General features: G+C 51.7%; 1 protein-coding gene across 3 annotated transcripts in view; it reads right to left on the bottom strand.

Moving 5' to 3' along the window:
* Window positions 1-24,266, bottom strand: part of PDS5B (PDS5, regulator of cohesion maintenance, homolog B (S. cerevisiae)) — a 121,325-nt gene that overhangs the window by 17,695 nt on the left and 79,364 nt on the right. For all 3 annotated transcript variants that reach the window (XM_006879584.1, XM_006879582.1, XM_006879583.1), the window contains exons 19-26: window positions 21,375-21,498; window positions 16,263-16,421; window positions 13,688-13,756; window positions 11,860-11,996; window positions 10,034-10,157; window positions 4,785-4,989; window positions 1,893-2,007; window positions 106-238 (exon numbers count right to left, since the gene is read on the bottom strand). In XM_006879584.1, the coding sequence (XP_006879646.1) occupies window positions 106-238; window positions 1,893-2,007; window positions 4,785-4,989; window positions 10,034-10,157; window positions 11,860-11,996; window positions 13,688-13,756; window positions 16,263-16,421; window positions 21,375-21,498 (1,066 nt within the window). The remainder of the gene's footprint in view (window positions 1-105; window positions 239-1,892; window positions 2,008-4,784; window positions 4,990-10,033; window positions 10,158-11,859; window positions 11,997-13,687; window positions 13,757-16,262; window positions 16,422-21,374; window positions 21,499-24,266) is intronic.

The raw sequence follows: 24,266 nt of genomic DNA, 5'->3' as shown, positions 1-24,266 counted from the left end.
GACTAACGCGCTGGTGTGACTAACGCGAGTGCTGTGAGTCAAGACAACGCTGGCCCTGGCGGCTCCAGGAGGTGCCCAGGGCCTCCACCCCCAGAGGCCACATACCTCGTTCATTTTCACATCGTCTGGTCCTTGGGCATCTTTTGTTTGCTTAATATTCTCTACCATCTTTCTGATAAACGCATGACTGTTGTTTTCATTTTTAGCCATGAGTATTTCCAGAACAAACCAAAGACATCTGAAGGCAAGAGAAAGGAGACACACAGAAAAGGTGTAATTATGGGTACACTGTACCCACACGGGCAGGCCGTGCAGGTGTGACCTCAGGCCGGCCCTCGCAGGCCTGACCCTTTCCTCAGGGTCAGGGTGAGAAGGCACGCTGATAACGTCGCCAGCCCTGGTTTGGACAGGAATGAAGACTGCTTAAAGGACTGGGACAGAGGTCAGAAGAGGCCCTGTCACAGCAGACATCATGAGGGCGGATGGCCCATCTGGGGGCGAGTGGCTGTGGAGAGATTCACCCTCTGAGGTGTGAGGACACCGCAACCACCAACCCTCTGCAACCTTCAAGGAAAGCTGCGTGCCCTCACTCAGTTAGTTGAGAACCTTCAGCAGGAAGCTGGGAGGAAAAGTCCTTGATAACCACACAGGCTGTCACGGCTTCATCACAGAACGACGACTCGTGTTCAGGAGCCGTTCTAGAGTTAGTTCCTGAGTTCTATTCCGTCATGACTCCAAATCCAAGTCCCCGTGACCCTGCCAGTTCAAGGGTTGGGTGAGCGCAGACACAGGGAGGGCAGTGAGGAGCGACCCACGCGGAACACTCTGGTAGGGACGGACACCATTGTGTGTCCCGCTCACAGTCACATCCCCACCCAGCACCCTGCACAGGGAGACAGACCAGAGGTCTGGCTCGAGGATGTGAAACGTCAAAGTCCAGCACTTCTGCCCGGGACAGCGCCAGGCGTCGCGTGGCTCTAGTGTGACGCACTCCGGGAGTCCTGAGGGCTTCTTTTAGAACGGACCCGGCTGGCAGCAGGGTACTTCCCCATGGTATGAGGAGGGACCAGCTATCTGCCCTCACCCTCCCGAGGTGCTGCCAGTATTACCCCAGAAAACATGCTCTAAAGAAGAACCCATTTTCCTTAATAGGAAGCTGAAGACCCGAGCAGGTAACCCATCCTAGAAGAGGGCCGGGCGCTGAGGCGCGTTTCCCAACCAGCGGGGCTCGCCAGGCCTTCTCCACACAGCCACACGCCAGTCTGCCCACTGCACAGTCTCTGCAACCACCTCTCACGACAACCGCTGCCTGGCCCTGACAATGGCCACCCAGAGGAGTAGAGCAGTGTCCTGCCGAACGACTCAGCCGCAGTGAAGACACATTCGCTCTCCCGGCGAGGAAACGTGCTCGCCACCCAAACAAAGACAGAATAAGCTTGCGGCCCAGAGTGGCACGTGCTTAGAGGGCAGCAGGAAACCCCAGACGAGCATGGACGCTTCCCACGAACTGCTTCCAGAGAGAAATGGACGACAGGCAGAGGAACCACCACAGGTGTACTCCATTTAGGGGGCGTATGGAAGAAATGACGGGAAGACAGATGGGTGGGCGAGCACAGGCAAGAGCCAAGCTCCAAGATCTGAAGCACATTTACCTCCAGGCTGTTACAGCCTAGACCACCGCGGGCCCACTGCCTCGGACCCACCACCACCGCGGGCCCACCGCCACCACCACGAGGCCACCACCACGGGGCCACCACCGCAGGCCCACCACCACCGCGGGCCCACTGCCACCACCACGAGGCCACCACCACCACCACGGGGCCACCACCACCACGGGCTCCCCGTGACAACTGCCTTCAGAAACCAAGAAAGCAGGGCTGAGAAGCTCTTACTCTTTAACGTCTTTCAGCTGCTCAATATCCTGGACTTTGACGTAATCTGGGTCGTGGGCCAAAAGGTGAATTGTATACGGAACAACGTACTCTGGGAGGAGAGACAACAATTTCTCTGAAAAAGAACAGAATGGAGTCACATTTTTAATTGATTAGAAACCCGATCTCTACCTGCAGCCTCCCGCCCACCCTCTGGTACCTGGACACCAGCAGTCCCACCACACATGTTTCTGTTGTGTGTACCGTCAAGTTGGAACCAACTCATGGCTGACCCTTCAGCGATTTTCCAGAGGCTATAAAATGACCCTGGAGGCGGCTGCCCATCCTTCTCCACAGAGCAGCTGGGGAATCCGAACCGTGTGCCTGTGGCCACCAGACCGCCCTCCCTCCCTTCTACAGAACCAGGACAGAAAGAGACGGGGGTGCTCAGCGTGGACGTCCGATATACACAATACGGAAACGCCCACTGCCTAGAGCAAGCGCTGCTGTTTCAGGCAAGGGAATTCTGTATGTGGAAAAGCTGACCCAAAGGAGAGACTGCCAGCAGCCGGCTCCGCATCTACTGTCTCGTCGCCATGAGTGGCCCCAGGTGAAGACTCTGACCAGCTGTCAGGTCCAGTGAAACAGCTCCAGCCAGGGCAGTGCCCAACCCAGGAGGAAACACCAACGCTATTTCCAGCAGAAAGCAGACAAAAGGAATGGGCCTACAGAACTTTCTAGGGAACTTTAAATAACACAGAAATAGCTTCTCAGTTTAAAAGAAAATCTTTTCCTCCCTCAGAACTGTAGACTGAGATCAGACTGTTGCTTAAGAAGTCCATGGTAATTCCTACCTACTTCAATAACTCAGTGCAAAGAAGGCCAGGATTCTTATTACGAGTAATTTCTTTTCTATTTTCAAAACAAAATTTTTTTACAGGTGTTCAACCTAGAAAAATAATAATAATGTGCGCATCAATAAAAAAAAACCCCAAACTAATGGCCTGTGAATTGATTCCAAGTGCTACCACTCCTACAGGACAGAGCTGACCTCTCCCAGGGTCCAGGGCTGTGAGGAAGCACACGGCCACACCTTTCCTGGAGGGGGCAGATGGTGGCTGAGTGGTAAGGACCTTGTCAGCTTATCACACCACCTGCTAAAGGCTGAAATCAACTCAGCCACTCGGGGGTATCGCCAAACCCAATGCGTGCGATACAGCAGAAGTGCCCCTCAGGGCTGCCCCCTGTGACCTCTGCAGAAAGTGGCCAGCTCACTGTCATGAAGCCTCTACGTGGGCTTGAACCAGAAACCTTTTAGCTCGCCCTATCAACCTGAAGGCATGTGGTTCAAATCCGCCAACAGCTCTGTGGGAGAAGGCTGGGCAGTCTCCTCCCAGGCAGTTAACTGCCTCTGAACACCCACTGCAGGGTCAGTTCTGACACAACGGTACATAACAATTAGGCTGGAGCCGCTGACCTTTCCTTGACCAGCCCAATGCTCAATACACTGTGCCACCCCGATTCTAGGTCTAGACCAAGGTGACAGCAGAACCGAGAGGTAGCCACCGGGGCCGAGGCTCCAGGGAACGCCAGAGCCAGACCAAGACCCGGGTGTCCGCTGAGGGTCCCCACCTCACCACGTGAGCAAAAAGACACAGTACATGTCTGCAGCCAAGAGGGTCTGGGAGGTGGACTGGGGCACAGGGGTGTGGGCCTCCAGAGCCCGACCAAAACACAATGAGGAGAAGGGCAAGGAGGACGTGTAGCCCCAGGGTGTGCACGCAGTTGCTAACTGGCAGGCCAGTGGTTCAAACCCACCCGAGGCTGCATGGCACAGTGGTGGGTCTGCTCCTCAGAGATCAGAGTGTGGAAACCAGGTGGGGCGTCCTGCTCTATTCCACGGGGTGGCGTGGAAGGGGAAGCACTTGAGGGTAGTGGGTTTGATGACAGACCTGAACGGCCGAGTAGATTTCAACAATAAGCACTTGGCTATGCCCACTCCGTCCACATTCACATGAAGGCTGACTGTGAGACAGGGAGACAAGGCCAGTGTCGGCCGCCAGGGACAGAAAGGCCAGGCCTCCCTCAAATCCAGGGCAGGGCTCAGGGCAGGGTCCCTGGGAAGCCTAGACTACAGACCTATTCTCCTTTCTTAGGTAATAACAAGAAGGTGTTTCAAAGACCCCAGAGAAATCCATTAAAAAAAAAATATAGTACTTTCCAGAACAAAATCAACAAGAGGGAAAGATACCCTGAAAGGGCTATCAGCTCTGGGGAGGAAGTCAGTCCACAGCGGCCCCTGTGCCTTCTGCACTCCACAGTGTCCCTGTGGGAGACAGGGCTCCACTGCACTGGCTATCTACCCAATTACACACGGGGCAGGCTGGCATTCAAAAGCCCACACACTAATATTGTTTTTGAAATGAAAAGCTGCGACTGTCAAACCAAGCCCACAGCTGTGATTCGGGGAACCACATCCACAGCAGCCCCTCTTCGGGCCTGGGGGCCTGTAAATCAGCACTGGAGGAGAAAGTCCATCCTTGTGCACAGAGGCAGGTGGATTCAAACTGCCAACCTTCTGGTTTGCAGGCAAACATGTCAGACAACCACCACCAGGGCTCACACCCACTGGGTGCCCCAGGAGGTAAGGAGTTGTGCCGCCAACCCAAAGGCAGGTAGTTCAAATTCATCAGCTGCTTCACGGGAGAGAGAGGATTCCCCTCCTCCCGTGCGGATGACAGCCTCCATAAAGCCACCCAGGTCAGCGATGAGTCCGCGCAGACCCGAGCGGGCATTACAACAAGAGAATAAGCTATCCTAGCGGAGAGTGGAGGGGAGCCAGTGGGCGGGCAGCGCCCGAGGATGGAAGGTCTGCCACGTGGCTCCCGCGGCATCTCCGTCGCTGGCACTCACCACTGACGGCCGCGTGCTGCTTCAGGTACTCCCGCCTGACGTTGATGTTTTTCACCAGACACTGCCTGGCATGGGCCCTCCGCTCCTTCACAGGGTCCTTGGCACACAGCGCACAGATGGCCATGTACTCCAGCGGCAGCCGCAAGCGGGACAGGCCTTTGTGAAGCTTCTGGGCAAACACTTGTCGGACTTGGTAGCATTCGTCCTGGAAAGAGACAAGGCATCCCGTGTTGAGTCCATGATGCTTCTGCCCACAAGGAAGGATTCAGGCACGCGTTGAGTGCGTGCGTGCGTGTGGTGTGTGTATGTGTGTGTAGAAAGAGACAGATAGATATAGATCCCCTCTCATTAATTAACTGCCTCTAAAAACCTAATTAGAGGGTCAGCTATGGGCTGGTACACAGCAACAATAAACAAACAAGACGCTAAAGGAAAAAGAAAAGCATCAACATAATCATTTCATACCTGTCACTCTCGACCCACAGCCCCTGGAGGACAAGTGTCTACGGCCTGAGCACGACAGGAGGAAACGCTGCACCGCTCTCTCTCATACTGGCTGGGGGGTTCAAACCACTGACCTCATGGAGTGCAGCCACCAGGGCTCCTTAGTGGAGAACCCAAAACCCCACTTTCTGTAGCATCACTTAAAAAATTGTTCATATGAAAGACGGAGCCCTGAAGGTTCAGAACAGTGCACAGGCTATGGACACCGCGTGCCTGCTGCCTCCTCCCAGGCCCATCTCCCACCAGGCTGCCCCTCCTCTCTGCCACCAAATCCTGCCCAACCTTCCGGGCAACCCTCCCTCTCCCCACTAGCCGGCCACGCCGCAACACTGCACAACAGTACACACACACTCGTGCACCCTCGGTCGGGCCTTGGAGTCCAGCCCAACATGGCATTCAGGCGGGTATATTAAAACACTTAAGTGTCTTAGCCTTCAGAGTTGACAGCTCAAGACAAGCAGCAAAGCCAGACCCATCTCAATGTCCCCAAGGCCCAGCCCACCAGCACACTGCCCAGCAGGCTGTCTTTCTGCACCAGAGGAGAAAGCTCAGATTCTACTGAAAAAACTGTGTCAGGAGGAGGATAGGCAACACCAGGCGATGGAGAAAACACTGAAATTGTCAACAATTTCATTTTACTTGGATCCTTGGTACCAACATTCAGGAGATCAGGAGACATACTGCACTAGGAAAGTTTGCTTTCGGGGACCTCTTCAAGTCACTGAGGAGCAATGATATCAGTTTGAAGACTAAGGTGTGCCTGATTCAGACAATGGCCTTTTCAATCACTTACTATGCATCTGAGGGCTGGCCAATGACTAAGGATAACTTCAGAATTGATGACTTTGAACTGTGGTGTTGGAGAAGAGCACTGAATATTCCACGGACTGACAAAAAATCAAACAGATACGTCTTGGAAAAAGGGTAGCCAGAGTGCTCCTCAGAGGCACAGGGAGTGAAGCTGACTCACATCCTTTGTGCACGTTGCTAGGAAGGGGAAACCATGCTTCCAAAGGTGGAGGGTCAGGGAAAGACCCTCAACGAGCTGGACTAACACACTGACAGCAGCAATGGACTCAAGTATGTTAGAGACGATGAAGACGGCACAGGACAGGACAGAGCTCAGACCTGATGTTCAGAGGGTCGTTACGAATCAAAGCTGACTCAATAAAAAATAAGAAAAACCATTTCAGATACATCACCACCCAACACTACATTTTGTTTCCCTTTTCATTAACAGCTCAGGATCCACCAACAGTAAGCAAATGATTCACAGTCAGCCTGTGAATGAACAGTTTCTAAAGATGACTGCAGTGACGCTGGAGAAGGAACAAATTACAACAAGGCGACTGAAAGACAGGTCAGCAACCGGACAAGGGGGAACAGCAGTAAAGGCAGCCAAGTCTGAGCAGATGGAAAAGAGAGCTTTCCAAGACTGAGTCTTCAAAGGTTTGTGCAAAAATGAGAGCCCCTCAGATTGTGCTGTAACATTCAAATGTGGGGGAGAAATCTGGTAAAAATACAACTTTTCCAGGAAAAACAAAACAACACCACCCTCCTCAAAACACAACTGACTGAATATAAGAGAGAAAAAAAACCAAACAAAAACCATCATGCTGTTAATACAACAGTTTCCTTCACCCAAAATACAATTGCAATCAAAGCTTTATTCACTACTGACTATAAACTTAATGTTGCTCTACATCTTAAGTAAACAGACTTTAGCCTTTTTCTAGTAGAAATCGTCTTCAGAACGTCTAGTTTTTTGTGTAGAAGGCATCCCCTTTGAGGGTCCCTTTCTATTAACCACTCTTATCTGGCTTCTTCTCAGAGGTCATTAGCTTCTGGAGGGCAGGACCAAAACCTTGTCATCTATGTCTGGAACTTTCATCAATAACCTGCATTATGCAGATGGCACAACCTTGCTTGCTGAAAGTGAGGAGGACTTGAAGCACTTGCTGCAGAAGACTGAGGAATGCAGCCTTCAGTATGGATTGCATCTCAGCAGCAATAAAACAAAGATACTTGCCACTGGACAAATAGGCAGCATCATGATGGACAGAGAGGAGACTGGGACTGTCAACAGCTTCATCTTGCTTGGATCCACAATTAACACCCTGGGTACGAGCAGTCAGAAAATGAGACACATTGCACTGGGAAAATCTACAGTTAGGGAGCTTTCCAAATTATTGAGGAGTAGTGATGTCAGTTTGGGGACTAAGGTGCATTTGATTCAGGCCGTAGTCCTTCTGGTCACTTGCTATGCATCTGAGAACTGGTCAATGAATAACGATGACAGGAAAAGAATTGACACCTTTGAGCTGTGGTGCTGAAGAGCACTGACCATCCCATGGACGGCCAGGAGAACAGACAGACATGTCTTGGAGATGGTGCAGCCGGAGTGCTCTTCGGAGGCAAGAATGGTGAGGCTTCACCTTACATACTTCGGGCAGGTTGCTAGGAGGAGCTATTCCTTGGCGAGGGAATGATGTTCAGAAGGGTGATCTACACATGCCCCACTTGAGGTGGCTGCATAGTCATGTGATGCAAGTCAAAGCCAGTGGCGAGGACGGTCATTCTAAACAACTGACCATGGTGCCACACACGCGCACTGCCTCGGGACAGAGGACTAAACCAAGGAAGGGGTCCCTGCACGCCTCAGAGCCATCATGGCTTCAGGTCCAGACCAGCTCAATGAAATGAGCCACACACTGTGACCAGCACCACAGTCATGACTGCTGTGAATGGAGTGACACTCTGTGACCAGCTCCACGAAGCCATCACTGCCCTAGAGCGAGCCGCACACACTCTGCCTTCCTCACGCATATAGCAGCAGTTCTGCTGACATTACGGTGTACAACAGCATAGGAAACAGTGTGGTCCCTGAGAAGGATCTAGACATGGCCAAGCCACAGAGCCCCGCTGCCGGGACAGGGTGCCGTCCTGTACCTGCACGGCCAGGCCAGCCCAGCCATGGTGGAAGGAGGAGCCCTTGGCATGGCAACGGATGGGCATGGAGGGAAGCGCAGCTGCCAAGGGCCTGAAGGAGCAGGGGTCCTGGGCGGCCCCACTCAGGTGTGGCTCTTGGAAAGGCCTGGTCGGACGTGCCGGACGGTGGCACCCACTCCTCCCGGGCTGAGGGAGGCGGGAGGCCCCTGTCAGCACCCTGTCCTGCGGCGGGGCTCTGCATCTCGGCCACATCTAGGTCCTTCTCCTCTTGGTCAGGTGCCACCGGGTCAGCTCCGACACAGCGACTCTGCGTCCAGCAGCCTGAGGCCCTGCCGTGCATCATCCGCCATCTCTGCTCTGTGTGCCAGCTGCCGCTGCTGCCGTGTCCCCTGCCCTCGCGGTGAGGCCTCCTCTTCCTCCCAACCCAGCTTCACAAAGCACGGCGCCCTCCTCCAACGACCAGCCCCTTCGGCGTCATTTATATACAAGGTGAGACGCCAAAGAGAATGGGGAAATGCACAAGGTGGCCACAGCAAGTCCCCCCAGAAAACAAACCCAACTGCCAGGTGAGCCTCAAAATGCAGCCAGAGAGCGGATCAGCCCGTCACTGAGCAGAGCTGGTGGACGGCACAGATCAAACTCAGCCACCGGATAATGGTCAGGGGTGAAGGAAGCAAGCAAATGACGGGGACTGACGAGCAGAGCAAGGGGCAAGTGTCGGAGGCAGACCACTCTGCGGTTCGGGGCTGGATGTGCCCTGAAGGGATCACAGGCACAAGAGACAGCTTCAGGACGGTGAAGCCCGGTGTCCGGAAGCCATGAAGATGACACCATGATGCCTGCACAATTAACACGTGTCCCACACTGCAGTCCTTGAACCATCCAAACACAGATGCGATCTCCACGCATCCTGGGAAGCCGGACACTGGGCTGTCACAGAGACTGGGCTAGAAAGTGTACAGTGTAGTCCAGGAAATGAACACATCGCCCACACACACGGTGGAGGCCTCACAGCGACCCACACACAGCCAGCTTCTCTTCGTACGCGTCTCCATTCTCTCTAAAGTGTCTCCTCCAGCAACAGTACCAATACCCTACGTGGCGTTTGGCCACGGTCATGGATCTGGAATTCCTGGAATCTGGGATCAAACTGGCATCACTGAATTATGATTTAAGAAATAAAAGTAATTGCAGTATTTTGAAACCTTCCCTGAAATTAGAACGTCCTACTCACGTACAGACTCTGCAAGCCCACTGGAGGGTCGGCGGTGAGCTGGTTCCAACTCAACTGTACAGAACAACACTCATTATAAAAAACTCACCTCCCTCCCTTTCTGTTTTAGGAACTAAAGTCGTCGTTTCTTTTTCTTTTTGCCATGGAGCTCCTGGTGGATTTGAACTGCTGTTTCCTTAAATGCTTCACCACTGAACCACCAGGGCTCCTCAATATGGTCAAAAGTCCCAGATCCCTCGCCTTCAGGTGGACCCTGACCCCCGTGACCCTGCAGGACGCAGCAGCACTGCCCGAGCGGGCTCCGAAGGCGGTAGGTCCACCACACACACTGTCTCCACTTTCTCCCACAGAGCAGCCAGTGTGTTCAACGCAGCAGCCTTCCGGTTGTCAGCTGAACGCCTGCGTTAGAGCACCTCAGGGACTGCAAACACCAGCTTAGGAACCCGCTGCGTCAGTCAGAACTCTGCCATGCTTCTCACGCACATTCTGGGGGAGGGCACACAAACTCGCGTCTCCCTCTCCCTCCCCGCAGAGCGGAGCTCCAGCACACATGTGTCCTTACGTTGATGGCCAGCGCGCAGAGCTGGTACTGCTCCAGTGTGATGATCTCGTGGTAACAGGGCTCCTGGGCCAACTTCACGATGGCGCTGCCAGCAGCCAGCCTCAGCCGGGACATGTCTGGCTTACTGAAAAAGAAGGGGAAACGGAGGTGAGTATTTCCACACGGCCAGCTCCCGGCACAGAAGACCACGTGCAGGATAGCGGCTCTAGGAGATTCCCAGCTCAGGAACTGGGTCCAAACAGGGTTCATCTTCCTGTGTGGCGCTGAGCTGACCCCACCTGCTTCTCTCTCATTTTACGTCCTGTAAGATAACTGCCTTTTCATGTAATCAGGTCAGTGATGAAATGAGCGGTGTTCCATGCCAACCTAGTCACCTTACAACACACTGGCTTACCAGACCAGAGCACGGACCAGGACTGGAGGGGCAATCAGGACTATCGGCCATAGCATATCATTACACACACAAACTGCGGGAGACACAGCTTAACTCAGGATTCCCCCTGGCAAACACTCTTTAAAATGACAGCTACACGTCTTCTGTTCTCTCAAACAAGTCTCTTTGACTCTCTTCGCCTAACCTTCTGAAATAGCTCAGTCTCTTCTACTGTTCATCACGTGAGTGAATGTTTACCTGGCTCTCTCAATCACAATCCTGCATTGTGCTCTGGCATCTGAAATTCCAATGCCCGCGATCCAGTCGTCCTGCCCCACCTCCTCTCCCGGGCTCTCACTTCCAGTAAGTCCCATTCTACCCGGTATCTCCTGCCTTCAGAGCTGCACCTGTGGCCGAAGGTGCTCTGTTCCCTTTCTACAGCTGCTTGTTATAAGGGGGGTGATCCTAGTCACCTCACAGGCCTGTCGGCTGTTTCACTCAAAGCTGAGCCAAAACTAGTCACTGAGGTTGAAGCTTTGACGGGGACTAAGGACAGAGTTCAAGCTTCTCAAGGTGGAGCACTTTCAACTAACCACAGAAAACAAGGAGGCTTTCAGTCCTCAGAAACGCTTGTATTTCCAAGAATTGGACATCAGGAAAGGAATAAATGAGTATTATCCAGAAAAGAAGATTGACCCTGTACAGAAGACAGCACCTCCCCTGGTCTTCTATCAACATCTGCTTGAAACCAAGCGAGGGTAGCGATTACCCTCAATGGCTAGCCTCCTGCCAGGGACCTTTCCTCGTTCACTCATTAACGTCTCACTAACTCATTACATAAGTCTCAGCGTAGAGTTACTCCTGTTACTACGTGAGCGAACAGACACTGAGAAGCACTGCGAGGGGCGCAAGGCGGACCAGCAGAGCGGCCAAAGCTCCCATCTCCAACTCCACATTTTCAATGACTATGAACAAATCAATGAAAAAAACTGCGTGCTACATCATTCACATCAAGAACGTCACATTCTTAATTTGCATATAAGAGTATACAGGTAATAAAGGCACTCCCCGCACTCCTCTTTTGCTTTTCGACGTGTAACATCAACTACTGATCAAATGCACTAACATTTGCACAATTAAATATTCAGATACAAAACCAAAGCAAGCCATGGAGTCTTCTGGGAAGCACAGTGTCTCCTCTTCCTCCTGAGGAAGGCTGGAAGGTGTGGAGTGCCGACTTTTCAGGTTCGCAGCCCTCTCCCTGCGCTACACCACAAGGGCTCCTTGAGCACTAGGAGAAGCCAGCACCCACCGCCCTGTGCGGGCGGCTCCCCGGGACGGCAGCTTCCTCCACAGACACGGACTGCTGTTCTCAGAGAACTGTACAGACGTCTATTCCCGAGAAAAGCCACCCCTCCCAGCGAGCCCGCCTGCTGCGGTCGGGCGGCAGCACCTGATCTTGCCCTGCTCCGTCAGGTCCCCGTCACTGTGCAGGATTGTGGTCAGCAACCTGAGCGTGGACGTGCCCGATTTGCTGTGGTTGTTCTTCATCCCAAGCAGCCACCGGACCATCATCTTGATAGCCTGGATCTAGGTGCAGACAAGGTGACAGACAGACACTGAAGAAAAACTCCCTCACACACTCCAAGCAAACCAACACATGTCTTATGTCTTCCACAGATACCCACGGGGGGAGGAGGGGTTATTCATATAGATAAGACAGAGGCAGGTAAGCAGGTAGCAAGCTCCACAGAGATGGAGACAGATGACAGACAGGTGGACAGACAAGGAGAGGACAGAGCCCACAGAACAAGGAGAAGGAGGAGACGCACACCAGGGGCAGGCAGACAGGTGCTGCAGGTGACTGGATAGACAGGTGGACAGACAAGGACAGGACAGAGCCCACAGAACAAGGAGAAGGAGGAGACGCACACCAGGGGCAGGCAGACAGGTGCTGCAGGTGACTGGATAGACAGGTGGACAGACAAGGAGAGGACAGAGCCCACAGAACAAGGAGAAGGAGGAGACGCACACCAGGGGCAGGCAGACAGGTGCTGCAGGTGGGCCAGCAGACAGAGCTAGAAGAGATCTGACTGAAGCCTGGTCTCCTCACTATGTGTCCAGCATTCCATCCATTGGAACGGAGTGACACAGGGACGAGGAAGTTCTGCTCCCGACCACAAGAGATGCTGCCATCTCTGGTTCCTGAGAGGGTGACACCTCACGCTGGTCCTGTGCCACAGTTACAGAGCACAGAGGCACGTCTGTCTGAAGTGCCCTGAGGGAGGAAGCTGGGCTCCGAGGCTCGTGAAGATTATCCTGCATGAGACTGAGCCTCGCAGCACCACCTGTCACCGACGGTCACACCACAAATGTGGCATCAATGCAGGTGCCCGCCTACTACGGCAGCACAAATGAGAAACCAGCAAATCAGAGAAAATGCACTACCTCAGCTCCCCCCACTAACTAGACATGTGAGAAACCACGGTCAGTGCTCCCTCGGCTACAACAGGGAAACGCTGAGAAAGGCTCCCCGTCAATGCCCCCTCCACTACAAGGCGGAGACCAGGGATGCCGAGAAAACGCACTGACACAGAAGGTCCACAGCCCGTGATGCGTCAGGGTTCCCAAGGACGGCACGAAAATCGTGCTTGCGCCTTTTCTGAAAGGAGACTGCCCCATGAGTCACCAAGAACAGGCGGCCACCTGACCATTCTTCAAATGAGAAGCAAGGGCTGCTGTCCCGAGTACATGCTTCTCACAGCACAGAGCCTAACGTGGTGCCACGAACACAGCAGACACGTGACGACAGACGTGAACTGTGACACACAGCGCTCCTCAGGAGCCCTGCTGACACCGGGCTTCCGGCACACAGCAGCCAGAAAGAAGGGGCTGCAGCCAAGAGCAAGCTGTGGTCAGTGCGCTTCTAAGCAGATTGACAGCCATGGAGAGTGCACAGGACAGCACGCTCTGTGTCAGAGGACCACTGGAGTCACGGCAACGGGACAGTGGTGCTCGGTGGGTCGTAAGACTCTCTGAAACTCAAAGCAACGGCTGCCATCAAGCTGCTCCCAGCTGCGGCCAGCCTGTGTGCGTCGGGGAACTGCGGCCAAGGGCCTTCTACAGCTGTAAGCAGATGAAGGCAGACTGCCAGGCCTCTCCTCGGCAGCACAGACTCAAGCTGCCAGCCTTTCAGTCAGGAGTACAGCACACACAACAGTGCCCTGGGGATCACAAGACCACATCACACATCAAAACCACCAGGGCCTGGTGTTACTCACTTTGACCATTGTCTCAGGGGAAACTTCTTCATCAGGAACCCAAAGTTTAGTCGTCTTTTTACCTGGAAGCTGAAGAAAATGAAGGACTTCAATGCATGAGTGTCAGGAACCCTGATGTCAACAGAAGGGACGGGGAGAGTGTGCTTCGGGTCAGGCGTCAGGACATGACAGGAGGCGGAGAGAAGTCTAACACTCCCGAGATACCAACAGGTCCCCTCCTGCCCAGGTGCCGCGCTCCTGCCCAGCTGACCTCAGCGACCTTTGGGGGGAACCCAGGACAGACAAATTGGCTCTCACCAAACCCAGTCAACTCTTTTTTAAACATTCACTATGTTGGAGAATTCCACAGACTGACAAGATCAACTCCAAGTGGGCTTTCTCCATTTTATGAAGCAGCCCTGGGAGGGGAGGCACAGCCAGGCACATGATCTGTGGTTCAAAGCCACCAGCTGCTCAAGAGAGAGGAAGGAGGGTCCTCCCAGGCACGCCAGCCTCAGAAACCCAGGGGAGAGGCATCCTGAGTCAGCACTGACTTGATGGAAGGAAACAGTCTTAATTTCTTTTATTAAGATATAGCAGTCTACACCTAGCAAAGGATGAATTTGCTTTAGACAAACATCCTAAAATAAAAATGGGTAAAAGGCACTTCAGAAAGGAGGCAACATCAGAAGTGATGAGACCCTGGAACTCTGTGCATGGCCAGGGAACAGCAGACAGCACTGGAAAGATGTATTATCTCCTTTCTTCTGCTATAGGAGAAAAACCAATCAGCTCATACGCACAGCCACATACAGCTTCTCCTGAACCGCACCATCCACGCCACCTCACTCACGGCCACATAGGGGGTCAGCTGAGGCTGAAGTTCTGAGGCTGCAAACGGTACAGGAGACTGCCCAGCCTTCTCCCTCAGACCTGCTGGTGGACTCAAACTTCCAGAAAAGCACAGCCTTGGGGTGAGGAGTGCAGCTCCCTACAGACATGCCAGCCGGGAACGCTGACAGCATGCGTGCTGCACATGCAAGTTTTAACAACTATTTAGAAAAAGAATTGGGCAAACCCGGAAAGAATCAACAGGAATTCTTGCTAAGGTGTGTGGGAGGCCTTAAGAACAACGTGCACAACACACAGCAAAGAGGAAAGAACTGGACCGTCCATCCCGTCACCCTCTGAGAGCTGACCCCAGTGGGTCTGTCCCACAGCGGGCTCGCAGAGCCCTGGACCAGGGGAAGGCAAGCTGAGAGTCACGTGACATCTGTCACGAACACAAAGCCGTGGCCTCCCTCCGTCTGACGCCCTCAAGAAAGCATTTATGTGTAACTGGCTTTTGCATAACGACCTACTCCGAGACTCACTCACACAGGTCACTTTGAAGGGAGGCGCAGAAGCATGCGCATCTCTGAGAGCAAGAAGCAGTGAGCTGCATGTTCAAGAGACGGCAAAGAACCTGGCAGAGACCGAGAAGCCAGGCCGAGCCCTGCACTCACCCACCAACAGTCCCGAGCACCAGTCAGCTCAGCGGCCACCTGCCAGGGTGCCTTAAGTCAATGGACACTGTTAACTTGATTATTAGGGAGCTCTGGTGGCCTGGTGGCAAGAAGCTGCGCTGCAATCCTGAAGGTGAGCGGTTCGAGACCACCAGCTGCTCTGCAGAAGGCTGAGCAGTCTCCTCCTCCCGTGTGATTAACTGCCTCTGAAACACTGCTGGAGGGTCAGCTATGGGTCAGTTCCAGCTCAGTGGGACAACATCATCACCACCACCATCACCATCATCACCATCTTGATCATTATGCCCATAACCAGTGAGTTTTAAAGTCTTCACACTTGGTCATGTGCAGGTGAACCCAGTGGCTAAGAGGCCCACAGGACGGCACAGCTACACAAACACAAGACAAAGCAAGGCCTCCAGTGCCGTGTTCTCCCAAGGCTTTACCGCTCCACGCTGCAGACACGGGCGTGGGGACACTGAGGACAGCCACACCAGGACCTGGCCTGGGGGTCGTGCCACTGTCTTCAAATAGACGTCATCATGAAAATGAAACCTGGTCAAGTTCAAGCACAAATGGAACGAGCACTGTCTTCAGGCCCGAGGCCTTCCAAGCATTGCAATGCTGGTGCACCAGGACCCTGAAGGCGGTTGTGGCTCACGGGGACCCTGCTGGACAGAGGTGACAGGCCCCAAAGGTTTTCCAAGGCTGCATCCGTTACAGACACAGACTGCAGTGGGCTCCGAGCATTAGCGCTCTGCTGGCTTCCCAGGGCTTAGCCCACTGTGCCCCGGGCACTCTCTCCCCCAAATGTGGGGGGACAACTACCATCAGGACAGCTGTACGTCAGCTGCCTCGTAGGTCCCCAAAAGCAGATGTCAACACAGACTTTAAACCCTGACAAGCTGCAGCCCAAGAGGAGACAAGTGGTTAACAGACCACCCACGGCTCAAATGGCCCAAGACCCCCACACCAGCGCTGCCTGCGTTCTGACGGTCCACCACCACCCACATGAAGGCAGCCGGTGGTGGCGGCACCGAGACCTGCAGACAAAAGGCAGAGGAAGGACCCAGAAGAGGGACAAGAGTTACCCGGTCGCTCATGAGAAGGTCCTTGACAATGAAGGTTGCCACGAGGGACTTGAGGGGGGCAGCAAACTGGTCGGGTGCCAGCAGGGCGATGTGGCCGATGGTCACTAGCGGCGTGATGAGGTGCTCCAGGTTGCTTGGGTCCAGGCTCTTGTGCAGCGGCTGACAGGAGGAGGGAACAAGACAGCGCAGTGAGCGGGCACTCAGCTTACATGCAAACGCCACGTGTGGTGGCACACAGGGTGAACCACAGCCACGCACGCTTCACTGAGTGAGGTACTCGGCCTTTTCTAAGTCAGCTATAAACCCACAAGGTCTGATGTTTACAGTCTGGCCCACGTCCTGCTTCAGCTGCAGGTAATCAAATGCTCCAGCTCGTGGAGTAAACTCACAGCGACCCTGTGGGAGAGGGACGCACGCCGGGAGGGACTCCAACGCTTCCGCGTTCATGGATGTGGCTTTGGCCCCGCTTCCTCTCCTTAAGGGGTGGGGGGGATTCAATCCCTCTTCCCACCATGCAACCAGGGCCATTCAGGCCCAACCCAGCAGCCTGGGTTCTAGGCCAATCCAGAGGCTGCCAGGACGGGGCACCCACTGCTCTCCTTCAGAGGTGCAAGCAGGGCTGAGCATCTGTCGTCCTCTGTGGCTGTGCCGTGGACTGAGCCCTGGTGGGACACCCTGAGGAGGCAAGTCTCTGTCCTCCTGAACAGGGGTCATCCTCACAGGACCCTGACTCAGCAGCTGGCTCAACGCCAAGGGCGCAGAGTGAGGCCTTCGAGGAAAAGCACCAGACAGAGAGCAGCTGTGGCCCTCTGCTGAGGACCAGGTCACCCAACCCCCAACCACGTTCGAGAAATAAGAAAACCCTCTTCTGCTGTCTGATCACTGGAGTATTTTTTTTTAATGGATGTGAATATCAGAGCTAACTATTTTTATTACTCCGATGAGGAAATTGTAATACGACTTTGATTATTCTGACAGGAAATCATTGCTGTGCGCTTTATGGTGACAGAAGCAGGAAGACGCTTTGTGCACACACAGAATCAATGCACAGTCACAGGGGAGCCAAAACGTACAATTCAATCCCCATGAAGAGATCAGGACCCTGCCCCATCCTGTGCCACCCTCAGCCTCTCCGCCACGCTAGGGGCCACTGTCACAGCCACTTATCAATCTAGCTTGTCTTTCCCTCCTTTACACACCCTCTACTTTTCTGAACCTGATTTCCTTCTCCAAGAACCGGCCTTTCCTAACAACATGTCCAAAGCACATAAGACAAAGTGACCCCGTCCTTTCTGCAGGGTACATCCTGGCTGCACTCTCTCCAAGATACAGCTGTTCATTTTCTTGGCAGTCCACAGGATATTCAGGGCTCTTCTGCAGCACCACAACGCAAAGGCATTGACGCGGCCTCTGTTGTCTTTGTTCACTGGCCAGTCTCTGATACAAAGCAAGCAACCGCAAAGGCCACAGCTTGGATCAAGTGCATCTAGTCTTTAACATGTTCACACTTCAGCACTTTGAGAGGGTCCTGACTGTAGACTTTCCCGATGCAAAGTGTCTTTTGATTTTCTGACTGCCGTTACCAAGGCTGTTAGTTGTGGCTCTGAGTAAGATGAAATTATGGACAATTTCTATCTTTTGTCTATTAAAACCTGCACTGGGAAATAATAACTCTGGGGCCAACCTTCGCTGCTGAGCGACACTGTAGCATGTAGTGCTGAGGTATTTACTGACCTCACTGAGAATGCCTAAATACATCTTACTGTTGTTGTTAGGTGCTGCTGATCAGAATATGACTTAGAGCGACTCTATGACAGCACATCTGAACCCTGGCCTGACCATCCACCCAATCTCTGCCACAGCGGAGCCTCTTGCTGAGATCACTGTGTCCATCCACCTGCTTCAGTCTTCCTCCTGCGGACCGTCTAAGGCCTTCTCCAAAGACTAGCCTCTCCCCACCATATAGCCAAAGTATGGGAAGATATTATAAATAATAGATCAAAGTCTAATGGGAACAAGACAGGGTGGAGAGAAAAGTTTTGGTTCTTTATTCCTGATGGTAAAACAAGTGACTATATTATCTAGTGGAAAGTATAATGCTGTATTTTAATTAAAATTCCAAATTCGGCACAGTATTCACCGAGAATTCTATGCCTGAAAAACAAAACGAAATGGGCCTCTTGCAACAGCTCAGGGAGAGATGGAGTCTCACCCAACCAGAAACAGACAGTGGGTCTAGATCTTGTTATTCTTCTCCTTGACCATTTCTAGATCCTCCTCCCACTGATGCCTGGTGCCTGTTTCTACCAGATTTCATCAAAAAATCCACTAATACTATAGTGGATCTGACTGTTTTCCACAACTAGGTGTGAAGATTATCTATGAAATGTCAAAACAGAGGACCAGAGCCCATATGAATGGACATCCCAGAAAGGCCAGAAGGCCATGAAGCACCTGCTGAGAAGCTGCCGCCTCCTCTCTACCCAGGTGCTGCACCTTGGGGTCCTCGCCACAATGACACCAGTGACACAGTGTCAGGACGAGCACGAAAGGGCTCAATGCGTGCAGGTTAGGGGCAGTCTCTTCCCTCATCATCACCGTGCCTGTCTGGGCATCAAGTCACCCGGGACTCACAGTAACCCCAGAACCACACGGACCTGACCTCGCCCCATCCTGCGCCACGCTGACCCGTCTGCCTTCTCAAGCCCATGGTGGTGGTCACCGAGGGTCTTCTCTTGAGCTTTTCTTTTCTTTTGGTCCCTCCTGACAACATGCTCGGAGGACGTGAGATGATGTCCCCCCACCCTCGCCTCTAGGGGCACACCGACGGCATCTCCTGCAGGACACAGCTATTAGGTCTCTTGCAGTCCACAGTACAACAGAGTCAGTGCTCTTCTCCAGCAACACATCTCAAAGGCATCAAGTCTTCTTCTGTCATCCTTAGTCAGGGTCCAACCCTCAGAGGCACAGGCAGACACTGCACGTATCACAGCTCGGAGCAGGCGTACCATTACACCGGCACCCTTGCTCTTCGGCACTTCCGGGAGGTCCTTGTCAGCACATATCCCTCCTACTGTGAGCCTTCTGAGTTCTTCACTGCCACCGCCTCAGGTGTTGGTGTGGGTCCCAAGTAAATGGAAATCGTTGTCAACGTCAATTATTGTCCATCTATCATGATGTTGACTTTCGGCCCAATGGTGTGAATTCTGGGGACTTTTTCTGATCAAGAAAAACAAAATCCAAACGACATCAAGAAAATAACATTTCTTTTAAAAAAATCACAACTGAAAGGAGATTAAACCAAGAAAAACAAAAGCTTCCTATAATCAATACATGTCTGTGAGTGATGGAAAGGCCCATATATGTAAATACTCATTCGAACAAAAAATAAAGATTAATTCAGGTATAAATACACAAAACCTCTGTTAAAGAAAAGCATTCCCCACATGTACAAAAACAATACCTGCAACCCTCACACAATGGAGAATCAATTATGTCCTACCAGAAACAACAGTGCTCTTTTGAAGATAGTTTCAAAAAATCCCTTTTCTTCCTTTCAGCCATTCAGCGTAAAGCAACGGCGTGACAGTGACATAAGAAGATACGGGAGGAGGAACGTGCCCACTTCTCCCACAGAAACTCTGGGAAGGCTGGACAGCCTGCAGCTGCAGCATCATTTCCCAACTGTTTTGCCCAGACTAAGACTACAAATTGAAATTTAAAACATTTTCTATTAGAGAGGATGTGGCGAGATACGAACTCTTGTACAATGCTGATGGGATTGTAAAATGGTATAACCACTCTGGAAGGCAGTTTGGTGTTTCCTCAAAAATTTAACAGAGATTCCAATGACCCAGCTACTTCACTACATAGAATATACCCCAAAAAAATGAGAACTGAGGCACAAACAGACAATTGTACATCAATGTTCATAGCAGAATTATTCACCATTGCAACAACATGGGAACAGTCAAAACGTCCAACTACAATGGAAGGATTGAGACATTATGATACATTCACACAGTGGAATACTATGCAGCACGCAGGAGCAATGATTTTATAAACGACTACCTAACTTGGGAGGGACTGGAGAGAAGTAAGCTGAGTGAATACTCAAGTCCCGTAAGGACACATACTCTGTAGAATGTGTGTGAGGATCTAAGAAGGGGAGTGGGAGAAAAGGGGTCAGGACGGGCTGGGGGTGGCCGAGGGTTAATCATAAGGTCACACAATTTGATGGGGAGGATAAAGGAAATGAGAGCGATCTCGTGTTAAAAGCAATGTATATAAATTTTCTAAGTAAACCACTATAAAATAAAAAATAAAAATCTTAAATTTTTTTAAAAAGGGAGGGTGAAACCCACAAATGCAATAATTTTCCATTTAGCTTTTATTTGTAGTTAGGAAAGGCAGTCTGATCACAAAAGACCACACACACCATGCACCTCTAATGGCGAAGGTTCCTTAAAGGCAGAGATGGCCATGTGAGTTGCGTGAGCCTCACGACGTGAAGTAAGCTCCGACTCCTGGAGGCTTCCCATGGCGGTTTCTGGGCTGAAAACGCTCCCAGGAACACACTGCCCATCTTCTCGCTTGGAGCAGCTGGTGGACTTGACCTTCAAACCTTTGGTCAGTAGCCCACTTACCCTATCTGCTACTGAGCCCTCCACACATGAAAAGAGATGCTACACAGCAAAAAAAAAAAAAACGGGGCTGCTTGGTGCACATGCTGCAAACCAGCCTTGAGATGCCGACACCCTCTCTTCACTAGTAACTCTCAGAAATGTCCTTCAGGCTGTCAGCACAAGAAGTGGGCTACGATTACACCACCAATAACTAGGGGTTTAGATTAAATTATCTGTTAAGGAAACACAGTCTCTGATCATGGACTCTATGAAGCCACAAAGTATTATCCTACAACTGCTTGAATTCTGAATGAGTTCACAGTAAACACGTAAATAATAAGCTCTTCTTCCATTTTCACCACGTAAAGCTGAATGAAGACTCGTGTGAGGATGAACACAGCAGGCATCCTAAGTGGGAACATGCAGTAATCGCAGGTTTGTTTGTGAATGACAACACGGAGACAAACGCGACTTGTTTTGTCATTACCTCAAATATCTGCGCGAACTGGGTCTCCTTGCTGGAGAAGATGGCGTGGATGCAGTGGACGGCGTACTTGGCCTGCCGCGGGGGGCCCTTTTTCGATTTCTGGTGCAGAACAGGTAGCAGGGCTCTGCAGAGAACCAGAGGGAACGGGGGTCAGCCAGCACACTGCCTTCCTCCCCACAATGCCGGACCACCTGTGCCTTCAGACAAAGCCTTTGTGGGAGCCAAGTGCTGTGCGCCTTCGCCTCAGCCTCCCTCCCTGGCCTCCAACTCTGCTTTACAATCACTGACAGTGAAGACGCAGCAGGACACACAAGCGTGCTGGCTGCTTTCTGCTTTTCCTTCGTGGCAGACAGGGCATGAACTGGGCCCACACACACACCACCCCAACCCATCCCGCCCACCCCGCCTGGACTCCACTCCTGGCCTCTTCACTGGGGCCCCCACTGCCCCAGAGCAGGCCTGCCACTGCACAGGACCCCAGAAACGACTGCTCCCACTTCCTCTAGTGTCTAGTCATAAGCATTAAAAGAGAGCTGGGGCCCCTGAAAACACGCTTCCTGCAACCTGGGAAAAGAAAGCAAGAGGTAGAATCTGAAGAAATACCAGCAGACGGCTGCCAGCATCAACAAGGTAATAACCTGTGACAGGGAATCTTAAAGGAAGCTGGAAACCAAGAAAAAAGATACATTCTGTACAGAAGAATAAAGAATGAGAACGCATTGCATCAGAAGACAGTCAAGTAATTTTAGAAACCACGACAAGTGCCAACACAGAATACTATTCTGAGCACAACAGGCATGTACCAGATACAAACTAGAGAAAATATTTTAAACCAATGACTGGTACTCTTAAGAAATAAGAAAAAGAGGAAATCCAACATGAAGTAAGCAAAGAGGAAGAAAGGGCAAAAGCAAATCCCAATCAAACAGACGTAACAGGGAAATTTAATATAAACAATAGAAACAAAACCAAGAGAAGCTTCTGGAAGAGGTCAGTGAAGCTGCTGACCCTTGAGCAAGACAGCTAATGGAAAACTGACGACAGATAATCTCCATCAGGAAGGAAAACCAGTCACTACTGCTCCTGGGACAACGGAGAAAGCACGGCACTAGGAACAGCATCAGGGAACTCTGGTAGCTTAGAGCAGAGGGAACAACCAACCCAAGGGTGGGCAGTTCAAATCCAGCAGGCTGCTCCAGAACAGAAAGACAGGCACTCTCCTCCCATCCAGCTGATGTTATGTGCCGTCGAGTTGTTTGCAACTCAAAGTGACCCTATGTACAACAGCCCTAAACCCTGCTCTATAATGTGCCAACCGCACTGCCTCTGACACACCCATCCCGATTACCCCAGTCACTGAATCAATCCACCTCATAGAGGGCCTTCCCCTCCTGAGCTGTCCCTCCACCCTCCCAAGCATGATGTCCTTCTACAAGGACCGGTCTCTCCTTGCAACATGCCCAAAGTATGTCAGACGAAGCCCCAGAATCCTTGCCTCCAATGAGTAGCCTGGTTTAACCCTCTCCAGGGTGAATCTGTTTGTTTTCTTGGCAGTCCAGGGTACATTCAATACTCTTCTCCAGCACCACAGCTCAAAGACATCAATTCTCCTTCTAGCCTCCCTAGTCATTGTCCAACTCTCTGATGCATAACAAGTGATTGCAAAGACCATGGCCTGTATCAGACGCACCTTAGTCTCCAGAGACACACCGTTGCTCTTGAGTACTTTGGAGAGGTCCCTAACAGCAGACTTTCCCATCGCAATACGTTTTTTTATTTCCTGGCTGCTGGTGCCAAGAGTGTTGACCATGGAGCCAAGCAAACTGAAGCTGAGAACAATCTCAATCTCTTCGTCATCCATCCTGATGCTACCATTTGATCCAGTGGTGAGAATCTTTGTCTTCTTGACATTGAGCCTCAGTCCATACTGAAGGCTGCAGTCCTTGACCCTCTGCAAAAGTGCATGAGGTCCTCCTCAGTTTCAGCAAGCAGGGTTGTGTCATCTGCATAACACAGATTGTTAATAGATCTTCCACCAATCCTGACACCACACATCTCCTTAGAGAGCCCAGGCTCCCGGATAATCTGCTCTGCATACAGGCTGAAAAGGTATGGAGACAGGATGCATCCCTGGCGTACACCCTTCCCAATTTTTAACCATGCGGTGTTACCCTGCTCTGTTCTGACGACTGACTCTTGGTCCAAGTATAGGTTTTGCATTAGCATGATTAAATGTTCTGGGATTCCCATTCTTCTCAGAGTCAGCCACAGTTTGTTATGATTCACACAGTCAAATGCCTTTGCATAATCAATGAAACACAGACGGACATTCCTCTGGTATTCCCTGCTTTCAGCTAAGATCCATCTAACACCAGCTACAATATCCATAGTACCACAACCCCTTCTAAACCCAGCCTGGACTTCCAGCAGTTCTCTGCTTATGGGCTGTTGCAGTCGTTTTTGGATATAATCTTCAGTAGAATCTTGCTTGCATGTGAAATCAATGATACTGTTCCGTAGTTTCCGCACTGTTGGGCCATCCTTCTTTGGAATGGGAACAAATACAGATCTCTCCAGTCAGTTGGCCAAGTGGTTGTTCTCCAGATTTCTTGGCACAACTTGGTGAGCATGTGCAGGGCAGCATCTGTTAGCTGAAATACCTCAATTGGTATACCATCTATTCCTGGGGCCTTATTTTTTGCTATTTCCTTCAAAGCCGCTTGAACTTCTTCCTTCATCACCATAGGCTCTTGCTTATATGTTGTTTCATTAAATTCTTCTGTGTCTGCCAATTCCTTTCTATACAGTGACTCAGTATATTCTTTCCATCTTCTTTTAATACTTCCTGGATCATTTAATATTCTGCCTAAAGCATCCTTGATTACAGCAACT

The sequence above is a fragment of the Elephantulus edwardii genome, unplaced genomic scaffold (genome assembly GCF_000299155.1).
Source record: "Elephantulus edwardii isolate Elephantulus edwardi_28Jun2011 unplaced genomic scaffold, EleEdw1.0 scaffold00004, whole genome shotgun sequence".
NCBI lineage: Eukaryota > Metazoa > Chordata > Mammalia > Macroscelidea > Macroscelididae > Elephantulus > Elephantulus edwardii.
The sequence above is the reverse complement of the archived record's forward strand: the minus strand, read 5'-3'. Positions and strand labels throughout refer to the sequence as shown.